The 15,727-nt window shown below is 31.0% G+C and overlaps 4 protein-coding genes across 9 annotated transcripts; 2 read left to right on the top strand and 2 right to left on the bottom strand.

Moving 5' to 3' along the window:
- The first annotated feature begins 410 nt into the window (after positions 1 to 410).
- LOC132907138 (valine--tRNA ligase) lies at positions 411 to 5,629 on the top strand. 3 transcript variants are annotated; one of them, XM_060959910.1, is made up of 19 exons: positions 411 to 542; positions 640 to 808; positions 966 to 1,139; positions 1,221 to 1,348; positions 1,503 to 1,667; positions 1,733 to 1,934; positions 2,014 to 2,302; positions 2,370 to 2,494; positions 2,571 to 2,716; positions 2,793 to 2,997; positions 3,057 to 3,227; positions 3,317 to 3,438; positions 3,507 to 3,615; positions 3,695 to 3,973; positions 4,043 to 4,375; positions 4,450 to 4,602; positions 4,692 to 4,895; positions 4,974 to 5,249; positions 5,341 to 5,629. In XM_060959910.1, the coding sequence occupies exons 2-19, from the start codon at positions 641 to 643 to the stop codon at positions 5,554 to 5,556; spliced, it is 3,465 nt and encodes a 1,154-aa protein (XP_060815893.1). In that variant the 5' UTR covers positions 411 to 542; position 640; the 3' UTR covers positions 5,557 to 5,629. The 3 variants fall into 3 exon arrangements, with proteins under 3 accessions (XP_060815893.1, XP_060815894.1, XP_060815892.1); XM_060959911.1 differs by having other exon boundaries at positions 452 to 790; XM_060959909.1 differs by having other exon boundaries at positions 453 to 808.
- Positions 5,630 to 5,806: 177 nt separating this feature from the next.
- Positions 5,807 to 12,188, bottom strand: LOC132907140 (DENN domain-containing protein 1B). 4 transcript variants are annotated; one of them, XM_060959912.1, is made up of 15 exons: positions 11,870 to 12,186; positions 11,452 to 11,607; positions 11,235 to 11,372; positions 10,992 to 11,127; positions 10,860 to 10,913; positions 10,062 to 10,319; positions 9,886 to 9,987; positions 9,559 to 9,786; positions 9,300 to 9,476; positions 9,157 to 9,189; positions 8,889 to 8,943; positions 8,635 to 8,818; positions 8,412 to 8,544; positions 7,187 to 7,840; positions 5,807 to 6,958 (listed from the first exon to the last, which is right to left on the bottom strand). In XM_060959912.1, exons 1-15 carry the CDS (start codon positions 11,884 to 11,886, stop codon positions 6,554 to 6,556), a joined length of 2,730 nt encoding a protein of 909 aa, XP_060815895.1. In that variant the 5' UTR covers positions 11,887 to 12,186; the 3' UTR covers positions 5,807 to 6,553. The 4 variants fall into 4 exon arrangements, with proteins under 4 accessions (XP_060815895.1, XP_060815896.1, XP_060815899.1 ...); XM_060959913.1 differs by lacking the exon at positions 9,157 to 9,189; XM_060959916.1 differs by lacking the exon at positions 7,187 to 7,840 and having other exon boundaries at positions 11,870 to 12,179.
- A 272-nt stretch (positions 12,189 to 12,460) lies between these two features.
- Positions 12,461 to 13,790, top strand: LOC132907142 (eukaryotic translation initiation factor 3 subunit F). The gene is made up of 5 exons (XM_060959918.1): positions 12,461 to 12,639; positions 12,751 to 12,920; positions 12,992 to 13,174; positions 13,257 to 13,478; positions 13,549 to 13,790. The coding sequence occupies exons 1-5, from the start codon at positions 12,531 to 12,533 to the stop codon at positions 13,720 to 13,722; spliced, it is 858 nt and encodes a 285-aa protein (XP_060815901.1). The 5' UTR covers positions 12,461 to 12,530; the 3' UTR covers positions 13,723 to 13,790.
- On the bottom strand, positions 13,778 to 15,512 carry LOC132907141 (actin-related protein 10). The gene is made up of 5 exons (XM_060959917.1): positions 15,335 to 15,512; positions 15,110 to 15,262; positions 14,736 to 15,020; positions 14,384 to 14,663; positions 13,778 to 14,303 (listed from the first exon to the last, which is right to left on the bottom strand). Exons 1-5 carry the CDS (start codon positions 15,412 to 15,414, stop codon positions 13,968 to 13,970), a joined length of 1,134 nt encoding a protein of 377 aa, XP_060815900.1. The 5' UTR covers positions 15,415 to 15,512; the 3' UTR covers positions 13,778 to 13,967.
- Between the last annotated feature and the right edge of the window lie 215 nt (positions 15,513 to 15,727).

Genomic DNA, 15,727 nt, shown 5'->3' with positions numbered 1-15,727 from the left:
TATAGCTATAAATGTTTCGAATAATCTCCATACGATTTCATATACTAAAGCCTAGAGAAAACCGTTCGAGAATTGAGTCGTGAAAATCAATATTAAAGACAAGAAGGTTCTCATTCTACACATGCGTGGCAAATTATGAATGTCTCAGATAGAGACAGAGACACTTCCTGTCTACCTCACAAGAATGAAAACTTTGTTGTCTTCCATGTTAATTTTTTATCACTCAATTTTCGGACGGTTTTCTCTGAAGAGGAAATTTCATCTTTGGTTTTAGTATATAAGAATTGGGACTTGTTTATATGGTCGTGCTTCATAATCCATACGTCTAGGGATTTTAGGTTTTTTATTTCTATTCCTTTGAATAAAAATATAATCTAGAACTGGGACTTAATTTTTATCTCCATGCCATCTTGTGTTTATCGTAAGAAATGCAACAGAATAAGAATGTATAAATACACGTACTTTGTTGGTTACGTACTTGCGGTATGTGGTTGCAATAATGAATTGGCTGCAGTCTCCTGTTAATAGGTAGTGTGGAGAAAGTGCGTGGTTGATGTTATAATTTTTGGAAGTGTGTCGTCAGTCGATTCATGTTACAGTAATTGAATATTTAGAAAGAACGTAAATTAAAATTGGCAGGATGGTTGATATGAAAACTGAGGAAATAAACGGGGAAACTGAAACCCCGCAGAAGAGTGCGAAACAATTACAGAAGGAGGCGAAAAAACAGGCAAAATTGGACAAGTTCAAACAGAAACAGGAAAAGAAAGAAAGTGACAAAGCTCCAAAAGTAAAAGAAAAGAATGAAGTAAGATCATTAAAATCTTTCACTTTCACCTATTTTCAATTGTTAAGTTTCATATTATCCATATGGCCTTTTTTTTTTCTGTTACGCAATTCGTAACCCTTTCGTTAAAAAAAGTTTTGTTTCTGTTTTTAATTTTCAAAATGTTCTTACTTTTCAGAAAATTGAAAAGAAAAAGGAATGCAAAGAATCAGCTATATACATGGTAAATACACCTTTGGGAGATAAGAAAGATACTACATGTGCGATGCCTGATGCATACAGTCCAAAATATGTTGAGGCTGCATGGTATGCATGGTGGGAAAAGGAAGGTTTCTTTAAGCCAGAATATGGTGTATGTAACAGAAACATATTTTAGTAAAGAATTAATCCAGAGCTTGCTTTCTTTGTCTCATTTTATGATTCTTATATACAGAGAAAGAATATATTGCAATTAAATCCTAAAGGAAAGTTTGTCATGGTGATACCTCCTCCTAATGTAACTGGATTTCTTCATCTTGGACATGCATTAACTAATGCTGTAGAAGATGCTATTACAAGATGGTAAAAGAATGCCTGAACTACAGTATACATTATATAGAAATATGTAGTTGATTACATAGAAATGTAAAACAATATAACTTGTTTTGCTCAAGTATTGTAATTTAATCATTTGTAGATAATAATCTTGTGCAAAAAATTTTTTCTGATTTACAAGGAATCGTATGAAAGGACGTACAACACTGTGGAATCCAGGTTGCGATCATGCAGGTATTGCTACTCAAGTGGTGGTTGAAAAGAAACTTTGGAGAGAGGAAAAGAAGACACGTCATGATATAGGAAGAGAAAAATTCATAGAAAAAGTTTGGAAATGGAAAGAAGAGTATGTTTAAATAGATTATGTATAACATAAATATGTAGCACATCTATATATATTATACATTTTAGAAAAGGAAACAGAATTTACTTGCAGTTGAAGAAATTGGGAGGATCATTTGATTGGGATAGGGTTTGTTTTACTATGGATCCAAAATTATGTTATGCTGTTACAGAAGCATTTATAAGGTTGCACGATGAAGGTGTAATTTATAGAAGCAATAGATTAGTCAATTGGTCATGCACATTAAAAAGCGCTATATCCGATATAGAAGTAAATATCTTTGATCAAATATCAAATGACCATTAACTTCACGATTGTTTTTATCTGAATTTAACATTCGCTTATGTAGGTTGATAAACTTGAATTAACTGGTCGGACATTGCTTTCAATTCCTGGATATCAAGAAAAAATAGAATTTGGAGTTTTAGTATTATTCGCCTATAAAGTGATAGGTTCTGAAGAGAAAATAATAGTAGCTACCACACGTATTGAAACAATGCTTGGGGATACAGCTGTTGCTGTTCATCCAAAAGATACTAGATATGCTCATTTAATTGGAAAATATGTACAACATCCATTTTGTGACAGAAAGTTACCAATTATACCTGATGAATTTGTTGAAATGGAATTTGGAACAGGTCAGTACTACTGATCTAATAAGAAATCTTACTAAAGCAATGTTAATTTAAAATTCTTTTTTTACAGGTGCTGTAAAGATTACACCAGCTCATGATCCTAATGATTATGAAGTGGGGAAGAGATATAATTTACCATTTATTACTATTTTCGACGATAATGGAAATATTATTGGAGATTATGGACAATTTACAGTATAAAATTATACATCATGTTTTATTTTGTGATCTAAAAATCAATTGGCATATCTAACATGTTTTCTTTGTTCAGGGAATGAAACGATTCCATGCTAGAACAGCTATAATAAAAGAATTAACTGCAAGAAACTTGTTCATTGAAATCAAGGACAATCCTATGGTAGTGCCAATATGTAGTAGATCTAAAGACATTGTTGAACCTTTGATGAAGCCTCAATGGTAGTTTAATAGTTACACATTTATAATCATTAAAACACATAATAGAATAAATTACATTTTTCGTTTTTATTATTAGGTACATAAAATGTAGTGAAATGGCCACAAAAGCAATGGATGCAGTGAAATCCGGTGAACTAAAAATTATTCCTGATCAGTACAAGAAAATTTGGTATCATTGGATGGAAAATATAAGAGATTGGTGTATATCTCGTCAATTATGGTGGGGTCATCGTATTCCTGCTTATTGTGTCAAAATAATTAATATACCTGAAAACATAAAGGTGATTAAAATATCAAATTAAGTTTCTTTGCACTTATCATACAAATTCATATTCCTTAGTTAGATGATTATTGGGTGAGTGCACATTCGGAAAATGAAGCTAAGGAAAAAGCTGCAAAGCAGTTAGGTACAAAGGTAGATAATATTATTGTTGAGCAAGATCCTGACGTGCTGGATACATGGTTTTCTTCAGGTCTCTTTCCATTCTCGATATTTGGATGGCCAGATAAGGTATACATACAAATGATTTCTTTTATTAACTTACTTATGTACTAGTTAGTTTCATTGTTTAATATTAAAATAAAATAATTATACTTTAGACAGAAGAACTTGAGGCATTTTATCCTGGTACATTACTAGAAACTGGACATGATATCTTATTTTTCTGGGTGGCAAGAATGGTCTTTTTGGGTCAGAAGTTATTAGGGAAATTACCGTTTAGGTGTGTACATATTTTTATTCTTATATTTAATTTTTCATAATTATACATCTAATAGAATGCTTTTACAGAGAAGTATATTTGCATGCTATGGTACGAGATGCTCATGGAAGGAAAATGAGCAAATCGTTGGGAAATGTTATAGATCCTATGGATGTGATTAATGGGATATCATTGGAGGTATACATTTTATCTGCTATTCTATTTTTTTTTTCACTTTGGCGAGATTATTTGTTAGCTAAATATTACTTTCATTTAGAATCTTCATAAACAACTGATGGATTCAAATTTGGATCCAAAAGAACTTAAATATGCTATAGAGGGACAAAAACGTGATTATCCACAAGGAATTCCTGAGTGTGGGACAGATGCTTTAAGGTTTGCACTTTGCGCTTACACCATGCAAGGTCGCGATATTAATCTTGATATTCTTCGCGTACAAGGATATCGATTTTTCTGTAATAAAATATGGAATGCGACGAAATTCTCTCTCATGTACCTAGACTCTAATTTCGATTATGATGAAGACGTTCAATCGGTAAAACTTTATTTTAACACTCTTAATCATAGAAGGTTTTCAAAATTGTTACCATTTTCTTTATTGTAGACAATTAATGATGTCAGCAATGATAATATGATAGGTGATAATGATTGGTATCAAAACACTTTAAAAGAAAACTGCGTGCAAGACGCGTTAAATAATTACTTGGCAGACTATCCTTATTTAGATGGATATAATCCTTCACAAATTGACACAAAAGTTCATCAATATTTTACCAGATTGGGTACTGATTTAAGAAACTATCCTCATTTACATCGTTGGTATAAACATGTGGCATCTTACAGTGAACAAGAACGATCTATGTTTCGTGTAGAAGAAGGTAAAATATTACCTCAATGTGGTTGTAAAATACACGATCATAATAACAGTAGGAAACAGGTAAATAATATTCCAATAAGTCAGTATAAAAAATCAATACACTTAGATAAAAATATCGATTTTTGTATCATTAGCTACATTGTGAAACGAATATAGACTTTTGGATGCTCTCTCGTGTAAGTTGTGCAGTAAAAATCTGTGACGAAGCAATGGCACAATATGATTTTCCAACTGCCACTACTGCCTGCTATAATCTTTGGTTGTATGATTTATGTGATGTTTACTTGGTTTGTATATAATTATATATTTAAGTTTCTTAATTCATAATTTTCTTATACAGTAAATTATTATATTATTAGTATGTATTACTATTTAGGAGTATTTGAAACCAGTCTTTCAAGGTAATAATAACAAGAGACAGTATGCAGCAAGAAGAGTCTTATTTAAGACACTAGATGTAGGATTGAGGTTGTTAAGTCCCTTCATGCCATTTATAACGGAAGAACTTTATCAACGTTTACCTCGCAAGAAGCAGCTTTATCCCAGTGTTTGCGTTAGTCCATATCCAGAAGTATCAGAGGTATTAGCATATTTTTTGTTTCATTTGTTATAATTTTTTGTATACATAAAAGTATATGATTGTATGATCGATTTATAGTGTGATTGGAGAAACGAAGAAATAGAGAAAGACGTTGATTTTGCCAACAAAGTAATAAAGAATATTCGATCAGCGCGTGCAACGTATAACTTACCGAATAAAATAAAGACTGAAGCATTTCTTGTGTGTAGTAGTAATAACTTGAAAGAAAAGCTTCTGGAATATAGATTATTGATAGAAACCCTTTCTTATTCTACACTCAATATGGAGGAACCACCAACAGGATGTGCTATTATTACTGTCACAGATAAAGTTCAAGTACATCTACTATTGAAGGTAAAAATAATTATTATTGCTAAGATAAATTAAAAAGCTAATGTTAATATATAGCAGTTGGGTTTAAGTATAAAATTTGTACGTGTTCAAGGGTTTAATTGATCCAAAGAAAGAACTAGAGAAACTTAGCAAAAAGGAGGAGCAATTGATAGATATTATTCGTAAAACCAAACAAGCTATGGAAGTTCCTGATTATAACGTTAAAGTACCATTCGATGTACAAAATAATAACAAAGAAAAGCTGAAAAATAATGAAGGAGAATTGCAACGAATCACTGATGCGTTATCAGCGTTACGTGCAATGTAACACTTAAATTATTTAGGTGTCATAATTTCATTATCACATTACTTTCTTATTTATTAAAGTATATTTTATCAAACGTTTGTTATTTTTATTTATCGATGAATACTTTTATAAATTAAAATAGCATCTAGATAGCAAAAAGATAGACATTCTAGATATCTAGAATATCAATTAACAATTTTTTAAATTAGTATTTTATAAAATAAAATTAGCGATGTAGGAAGCGTGAATAATTCTAGCATTACAAAAGAAATTGCTTTTCATATTGATTTATTATAAAGCATTGCCAATAAATGCAATAACTATGAAATTTAGTATATTTAAAATCTAACAAGGGTAAGCTATTAATTTCAATAAAGGTACTTAATTTGTTCCGATCGATTATTCTTAGTAGATTTATAATTATCAGTCATGAACAAATGCAACTAATTTATGAAAACGATCAGCTAAAGAAAAGTTTAATGAAATGATATAAATTATATGCATTACTCTATCAGTATTATCTGTCATCTTACTATAATTTTACAACATAATTGTTATAACATTAATATACATAAATATTGTAAAAATTCATCTCAATAATATTAAATAATACTTCAAGTTGTAGCTGCATTTCATATTTCAATTAACCATACCGATTGAAACAAACTTCATAGCTAAATTTACAATTAAATCTGGAAAACTAATGACAGAAATTGCGCAAAATCAAATTCGAGAATATTGTAAATCTTATTCTGTCAGTTTTCAATATAAAAAATGTATAAGGATATAGTATTACATTTGTGCTACAAAGCCAAATCCAAATTGTATTCCGTTTTACCTACTGGCTAGAAAATTATAATTCATTGAACTCTATTATCGTTTTATTGTAAAACTCCTATTCACAACTATGTTCTTAGGCGTTCGATGATATTTATGTTTACATGAATAACAAAACAAGAAAACAGTATTAACATTATATATACAATTGTGATATGTGAATAGTAATTGAAATTATTACCTATTCAAATTTTGTCCAATTATTTTGTGACTTAATGGCAGGCCCTAAGCTGAACGTACTATCGATATTAATACTGCTTTCGGATGAGTTGCATATTGTAGAATTTCTCGATGGTGAATCACCATTACTTATACTAAATTTATTAAAATCCAAACCGTAGGCTTGCAACAGATCCAAATCGCCGGTATTATCGGAAGATTTTTGTGGCTTATCGTTACTTTTGTGCAATGGTTGGAAATAAGGATACAACGGGTTGCTAAGACCTTCGCCCATTTCAGGTATATGCAATGATTGAGTCATTTGTTTAGAACTCGCGAATTCTGATGATTTAGAAAGCAATGGGTCGAAGTCATCGTTGCTCGTTGTCGAATCTAATCTAATCAAATCTGGCACTTCAGGAGATTCCTATGAACAATAACAGAAATATTCTGTTAAAAACAAAAATATCGGCTTATTCTTAGAGAAATATTATAGCATATATTATAAAAGAAAAAAGCTAAACCTTTTTAGCAAAACAGAGGATTTCTTCATACAGGGAACAATAAATGCACAATATATGTTAAAATGCCTGTATAATGATTATGAAAAAGTGCCTATAGATTCACAAAACAAATAATGAATGATGATGTTTACCTTTGAATATGCAGAACAAGATGTACTATTGTATGCATGGGATGGAACGTGACAATTAACAGACAACGATGCATTTGTAGCTTGAAAGATGGGTGGTTGCAAATAGGAAGGCATAAACACTTTACTAGTATCAAAAGGATCATTTTCTTTCGGATAAAGATCAGAATCGTGATTTGGAAAAATATTGTCGGTATAAAACGTAGAGTTTTTTGTCGAATTTTCAAAATCATTTTTACATTGCTCTATATCAGCTTTTCGAGAATATAATGAAGTATTATATTTCATAAATTCAGTTGTATGAATCTTATGTGAAATGTTACTTGTTTGAACATTATCATTACATCTCTGTAAAGCGGGAAGAAGTAATGATTTATCGGTTTCTTCTCGCGTTTTATTTGGTTTCGATCCAATAGCATCAAATGGAAACGTGCTATTATTTCCACTAATTTGAGAATTTGACATATCATTGGTATTTAGCAAAATATTTGATTGATCAACTGGACTAATCAAAGTGGTGGAATGTGGAGTACAGGATGTAGTTTTTGTGGAAGGAGTAACAGTTAGGTTTGTAACAATTGTACTAGGTGGAGGGCCGTGCCGTATATGCCCACTCCATGCAGGTCTCAAGCTGTCTAAACTGCGCACTGGTTTCAACTGAAAGTGATGCATGAAACATTCTTATTATAAAGAATGAATAAAAAAGTGTTTAATACGATTCTCTATATATGAATAGTACATATATGCTATTTGATATTGCCATACATTCTTTATTTCACATGCACACTTAGATAATACTTCAAAACTATTTCTTTTTTGATTATGCTAAATAATAATTTTCCTCATAACATTTTAATATAATAGAAATCTACATGTTGTATTATTTTATATAATACATATTAAGATATCTATAAATCATACATGCATGATTTACATATGAATATGTAATTACATGTAAATCATTTTTATCACCCTAATTAATTCTATTAAGGATGATAATGAATCACGATCATTATCATACTATTGATGTTGATTGCATACAAATATACATTACAGTAAGCAACGTTTTGCGATACATTAAAATTACAGACAAGAACATTTTTACACCACTGAATTTAAATATTTCATATGAACTAGTGTTACCTTGATCATTGAAATATTCGCAAACTGCTTATTAGAAATTTCTATACATTTATACATAGCTAATGGAAACTAAAAATGTACTCACCGTTCTATCAACGGGAGGTGTATTGGGAAATATCACATGACGGAGTTCTTGCATCAGATCAATATTCACTCTCTCGGGTGGAAAATCAGATTCTTCTGGAGAACTAGGACTTAGTGGCGAATACTGTTTCCTACTGTAATTTAAACAATGCATATTGGGTTTTGCAATAAATAATAAATATTGATATTACAAAGCAGAAACACATGGAACTATAGAAATAAACCTTGGATCGGCGAAATTACTGTTACGTATTCGAAGATCTTTTCTATAACTAGTAGTAGCTGTAAAACCATTTGGTGATTTTGGTGGAGATGTAAAATCGATAGGCCTTCTATCCGACGTAGGTGAACTAGGCGCTGACCTTGGTTGATGGAATCTCATACTAGCATCGTTTCTATTTGATCGTCCTGATAATAGGTATAGAATTGATTGATATATCATCTAGTAAGTAAAGAAATTTATAAAATTTTGTCATACCTTTCCACTTTAATCCTTTATATGCTGTTTTCATATCCTTCCCTTTGTCTTTTACCTGCAAATATAGTTTCTGTTAATAGCAACCGTAAAATGTAAAGAAAATTTAATAGAACTTTTATAGAAAGTTGTACCGCTTTTGTTAGCAGTTATTTTTACACACACACACACACACACACGCGCGCGCGCGCGTGAAAGAAACAGTGATTAGTATAATTAATGAAAGAACACATAATCAAAGAAACTAATTTAATTTTTACACTAAACTTACTGATTTAACTGCATATTTTACAGCTGGATTGGCCTGGAATTGAAGGCAATCAAGAACACAAAATATGGTTTGATTTCAAGTATTTTAATTTGATAGTTGATCTCCGCAATGTCTTAAAAGAAAAATGAATGAAAATAACACACCTTGTCTTTCACACTGCGGAAAAATGCAGAACTTTCCTTTCGCATAGTGTAAGTCCATTCTCGATATTGCTGCATAAATTTGCTACCAGATTTAGCAGAATAGCTGCAGGCCTCCATTTCAAATTCATCAGAAAAGCCAAGTCCCGAATTAAGCATATTCAGTCTTTCTTCTATAAACTAAAATTATTATCATTACTAAATTTATATGTTTTATTCAAAATCTTTTTGATAATCAAAGAAAAAAGATATCCGTTTATACTTGTTGAAATATTTGTAGTTCCAACATTTTTCTTAAAAAAGGTTGCATTGACGATGGTCTGCTCTCCACAAATGCATTCTGATTGAACGTAATACTCTGCCCTTGCTCTAACGTTAATGCGTCCCTATAGCCAGCTGTTAATTGTACCAACGCTCGTAAAAATGCCCTTGATACACCGTCTCCGAGTAGGGCGGATCTATTACGTAATGCCTTTTTCAAGTTTGTCACCTGGGACAAAGAAACTCTTTATTTTATTATTTAAGATGTGTTTCGATTCTTAAAAATATCTTTCTTATTTCACGAGTAAAGTCATATTTTTATACGAACTACATCCTGAGGCAAAGATTCCAAATCTTGAAACGGGGACTCTACGGTGTTAATGTCGGCATCCAATATAACTACTTCTCCTAGATCACTTTTACGTACTCTCTAAGCATGAAAAACATTGAAGAATAAAGATGTAACTTATTTATTTTTATAATTAATAGAGATTATGCAAATACCTGAAGCGTTGGGGTGGGTACGCCGATCAAAAACGGCATCGGCGCCAATAAATAATCAATTAAAGACAATGGTAAAACTGGAATATATATATGTTGCCAAATCATAGGATAAATTAAGGCGTTACATGCTTGAACGCAAGCGCTTAATCTTGAAAGACGTTTTGAAGTGAAAATAATCCGACGCTCGTATAACATGGAAGCAAATATAATCATCATATTGTGGGCATCGACAGCACTATAATATTCGGTCAAGTTTCTCTAAAATCAAGAAGTTGTCACATATGCAGTTCTCTATTTAACCAGTCAACTGCAGAGTTTAGTTTTAAAAATCTCTTACGGAGTGCGTAATTAAAATCAAGCAAGTATCACACGAATATACACGTTGAACGCAGGACAAATGCTGCTATTATAAATTTTACGAAAAAAGTAAAGCAAAACAAAAAAGGATTACATTTTTACTTGATGAAAAATTAACAATTCATTGTTAAAAATGGTATTGTTATTAAAAACTTAAAAATTGCCAAAAAATAATAAAATTTATAAACAAGAAAAATTAAGGAAAAAATTTATGAAATTCAGATGATTATGATTTACAGAGTATAAGTACACAAAACAATTCAAGGAATAGCTGATCTACGTAGTGAAGTACTCAAAACAGTTTGGGAAATGGCTGATGCATTGGAGAAAATAATCAACTCAATTTATAAGAAAAGTTTTGGGATGAAGGGTATACACGTCGAATGCAGTTAACTGGTTAAATAATTCCCCTAAACATTAAAGCTAACTTCTCTTACTTACATTCTCAGGTATACTTGGTAATTGAAATTGTTTTGGACTTTGGCAAACGAAATTCTAAAAATTATTAATAAAAGTGGATAGTATGCAATATATAATAATATATCTCGGATATAAATCTATTAAATAATTTACCACTTTAGAATTTGGTACAGGAATAGAGATAGAACTACCAGGGATGGGTACTGGACTTTTATATATAGTTTCAAGAAATTTCCAAAGGTCTTCTCCAGTGCCATTGCTCATTAAAGTTGCAATATTATTTAAAAGCCTGCTCACAAACAATAAATTACGTATTTAATTACATATTATATATATTTATTATATGTTACATAAATATTTATCATATCATAAGCTATAAGTAGTTAAAATACTAACTTGTAAAATATTTCATGCCATGGTAGGACACTTAAAATTACTAATGCTGTATCTGTCTTAGGATCATGTCTGCAAAATCCAAATGTCCATTTTGAATCTATACTAGTGAGTACAAATGAAAAATGTTGCACCATCAAACTGGAAACAAAATGCAAATATTATAATATTACATTATACTGACAACATATATTTACTTTAAACAGCTTTAAAAACTTACTTTTCAATCTCACATGGATAGGCAAATTTAGGGACAGATTTAAGTATTTCCTCATCTAAAAAAGAAGTTGGATACTTTTGCAGTATCCAAGGTGGTTTTTCTCCCAATGGTGCAGCTACCTCGCAAAAACATTCAAAAAGATGTTGCACATTGTCCCTAAAAATATCAATATATTGTTGTAATTACAATTCTCAGTGCATAAACTCAATCTGTTGATCATGATACACAGAACATTGATTGAGAAACACATTTGGGTAATGTATTTCAAACAGGAGGTACTTTCACTTATTTTATGTATCATCATTGAAGGAGCAGTTCAATGGTATAATAAAACTATCAAGAAGAAAAATTGAACGTTGAAAACAGCCGTCTAAAACGATGTCTTTTGGGAATAGTTAAAAATAAAGAATGTACTTACCTCAATCTGGAACCCATGATAACAGTGAAAAAAAAATAAGTACTTTGTATTCTCTTGACGTCTATACGTCATTGTACGTACTACATGACAGCAACGCATTCCATTTACGTAAATTTTAATGGCATTGCACGACTCGCGATCACGTTGCGTACTATTTTTCTAAATATACAGTGTACTTTTCTTCTCCTTTTTTTTCTCCTCACTAACACCAAATGAGTTCTAATCGTACCACCGAGTACTGTACCACCTATTATCTTTGACTAGTAAGAGCATCTTGCATCGAAATCACGCCTACAAGATTAAATATACAATTTTCATAATTGTCATGAGAGTGCTGCATGTTGATTTAAAAGTATGTTCTTTTTTACGACGTCGACGTACCACATATCAGTTCAACTAAAATTTTTATAATTTATACAATATTGAAATAAAAAGCAGTTTACTCTATTTTGAGTAAAAATAAATACAAAATTTTACATTTCATTCTTTTCTTTCTTTTTTTAGTGAGATAGTAGTTTAATGATTAGATGATTGGATAAAGAATTAACAATTGCATATTCCTCTCTATATTAATGTTATTTTAAGCTAGAAAAAATAACGTGGACAAGTTTTTGTTATATGTGATATATAGTACTGGTACAGGTATATAGAAGTGCGAAACATGGCGCTTAACCTGACTGTAAAAGTTCATCCTGTTGTTTTATTTCAAATTGTTGATGCTTATGAACGTCGAAAAGCGGAATCTCACCGTGTTATTGGTACACTGTTAGGTAATTTTTCATTTTGTATTTATATAAATGTAAAATCCTGGTTTCTAAGTTTCTAAGTTTTTAAGTTTCTAAGTTTTACAAAAAATGTTTTTTATAAATTAATATGCATAGGTACCGCGGAGAAAGGTATGGTTGAAGTTACAAACTGTTTTTGTGTACCACACAAAGAATCTGAAAGTCAAGTTGAAGCTGATTTAACATATGGAATCGATCTGTACGAATTGAATCATAGGGTTAATGCTCAGGAAAATATTGTCGGATGGTGGGCAACTGGAAACGAGGTAATTTTCAATAAAAATGATATGTATTTTTCAATAAAAACGATAATATTTTATTGAAACAATTTTTACAGGTTACTACCCATTCTTCTGTTATCCATGAATACTATGTTCGTGAATGCAATAATCCCGTTCATTTAACTGTCGACACAACATTAGCAAACACTACTAGAATGGGAATCAAAGCTTATGTCTGTGTTCCATTAGGAGTACCTAATGGGAAACAAGGTTCTATGTTCACACCAGTTAAAGTACAAGTATGTTATATTTTGTATAATATGGATAACACAAAACAAATATTATATGATTTTTAACCACTGACTATATTTATTTTTACAGATTACGTGTTATGAGCCAGAAATTGTTGGGCTACAGCTCTGTTCTAAAACTCAATTACCAGCACATGCACAAATAACTGGTGTAAAAACAGGAGGAGGCATAGAACCAATGATGGATCTCTCTCAAATAGCAGAAGCTAGTGCTAAACTTTCATCCATGTTGGAACAAGTACTTGCATATGTTGATGATGTGTTAACTGGAAAGCAACCACCAGACAATCAAGTACATAATCGAACATAAATCATTGAAGTATTCTTCTCATATAACTGTTATAAATTATTATGTTTTTTAGGTTGGTCGTGCTCTTCTTGACATGGTACATTCAGTGCCTAAAATGTCGAGCGATCAATTTGACGAGATGTTTAACAGCAATGTAAAAGATTTATTGATGGTCGTTGCGCTCTCACAATTGATAAAAACGCAGCTTCAGCTTAATGAGAAACTTACATTGCTCACAACTCTGTAAATTCTGCAACATAATTCCGAAAATTCTGTAACGCAATTTGTATGAATAAAATACATTTTAAATTTTCATCGTTTTATTTTATCGTTAATTACAATGATGTTTGTAGATTTGATAGATGTTAATATGATAAGTAAGAAATAAGAAATAAATAAAGTTTATATTTTATATACATATATAAATACAATCATTAAAATACGCTCTTTTTGTTACAAAAAAGATATCACTTTATTGATTTAGGCAATGTATTAGGTTTCGCAGACGGATGATTCGTCTCTTTGATTATCTATCAAACTGACCCAATCTGGAACTCTATCAGATTTCAAATAATTCTCTTTTGTCAGACATCTCAGTGGCAAATCTACAGTTCCACATATAGCACCACCTAGCCATGCTGTGTAATTTGGTTTACTGGGCGCAGTATGAAACATAAATGTTTGAATTTTTAACTTTTCTGAATAAAGATTACTTTTTACAAGAGTTAAAAGCTCGGATTTAAGACGACTTGCAAAGCCTTTTGCCATTGTTGTGCCACCAATTAAAAGTATATTTTCTGCTAAAGTTCGTCTAATGTCTATTGGACACTATAATAAAAAATGTACTTCCTTAAACCCAGATTGAAGAAAACAAAAAATTTTAATATTTGTATTTGTTAGAGTTATACCTGAATAATAGCATCTAGAATCATTGTAGGTATACTAAGATTATCATTATCCCTTTCCCATAGTACTTCAAATGCTTTTTCTCTAACTTCACCAGGTATATTAATACTTTTAATACCAGGGTATTTAACTGCTGGAGGTGGCTTAGGAGCATGTGCTGTTCCTAATTTAGACGATCTTTCCATAGTAGTAACAAAACACGTTCTTACTTTTATATCTTCTACATGCTTCTCTGTGATATTTACATTAGGATATATCTCCCTTAGAAATTTCATCAAATGCCTGCTCCAAAAATATGAATGTTATCAAATACGTCACATTAATACAATATTAATTATTAAATATTTAACTGACTCGTGTACAACTTGACCAGCCAAAGGAAGAGCCTGCCATGCCTTTAGGACTGGTTCACCCTCATAAATAGGAATTAATATAGCTTCCTTATATCCAACGTCCAAAACTAAAGCTGAATTGATACCCAAGGTGCTGATAGTAGCTAAATGAGTAGGTAATAACATCAATGATCCAATTTCAAAGTGCCTAAATAATACTTTAACCAATGTGTCCCTAAATTGTGTCGGAGCTAATAAGGATTCCAAAATTACAATCCTTGCATCCTTTGGACTTATTACGACGTGCCTGTGTCAAAAGATATAATACTAATGCGCATTAGACATTAAAATAAATATGATAAAACAAAAATGACATATCAAATGTACAATCCGTACCTGAAGAATAAGGCATGAAGGAATTCGACGAGTAATTGATACAAATCCTCCGTATCTTTGTAATCGTAAATTCTGCGGAGTTCTCTAGTTTCTGGACACTTAATTTCCGTTCTTATTATACCGCGTGGAGTAGGTTCGCCCGCGTAACCAAATCTATTTCCAAATTATGTATTAGTAAATATTAACATATTAGAATTCTTTTTGCGTAAAAATAAATGCACGTACTTTGTGTATGCGCTACCAATATCGAATATCACCATTTGCTTGTCCGAAAGAAATCGGAGGCCTTCATAACTACGAAGCATTTTGACAGATTGTTTCTTTCTGTTATATCCCGTTATGCTATTGTAACATAACCTAAAAGGACATTAATCTAATATTAAAGTAATACGAGTATTATACAAATATAAATCAATTGGGAAAACCTTTAAATGTTTAGATTGACAGATGTTTCTGTCTTTATTTGTATTTAATGTTAGAAAGAAACATAAAAATTACAAGTGATTGTAAACTTCCCTTTATATTTGAAGTTTGATCAAGTGGATATGTGATTTATTATTTAAAATATAAAAAAGTTTCCTATCTTTGGATCTTTTTTGTTTTTATGCACTTAAAATT

Source organism: Bombus pascuorum, chromosome 5, assembly GCF_905332965.1.
Source record: "Bombus pascuorum chromosome 5, iyBomPasc1.1, whole genome shotgun sequence".
In the NCBI taxonomy this organism is placed as follows: Eukaryota; Metazoa; Arthropoda; class Insecta; order Hymenoptera; family Apidae; genus Bombus; species Bombus pascuorum.
This window is presented reverse-complemented; position numbering and strand designations above follow the sequence as displayed.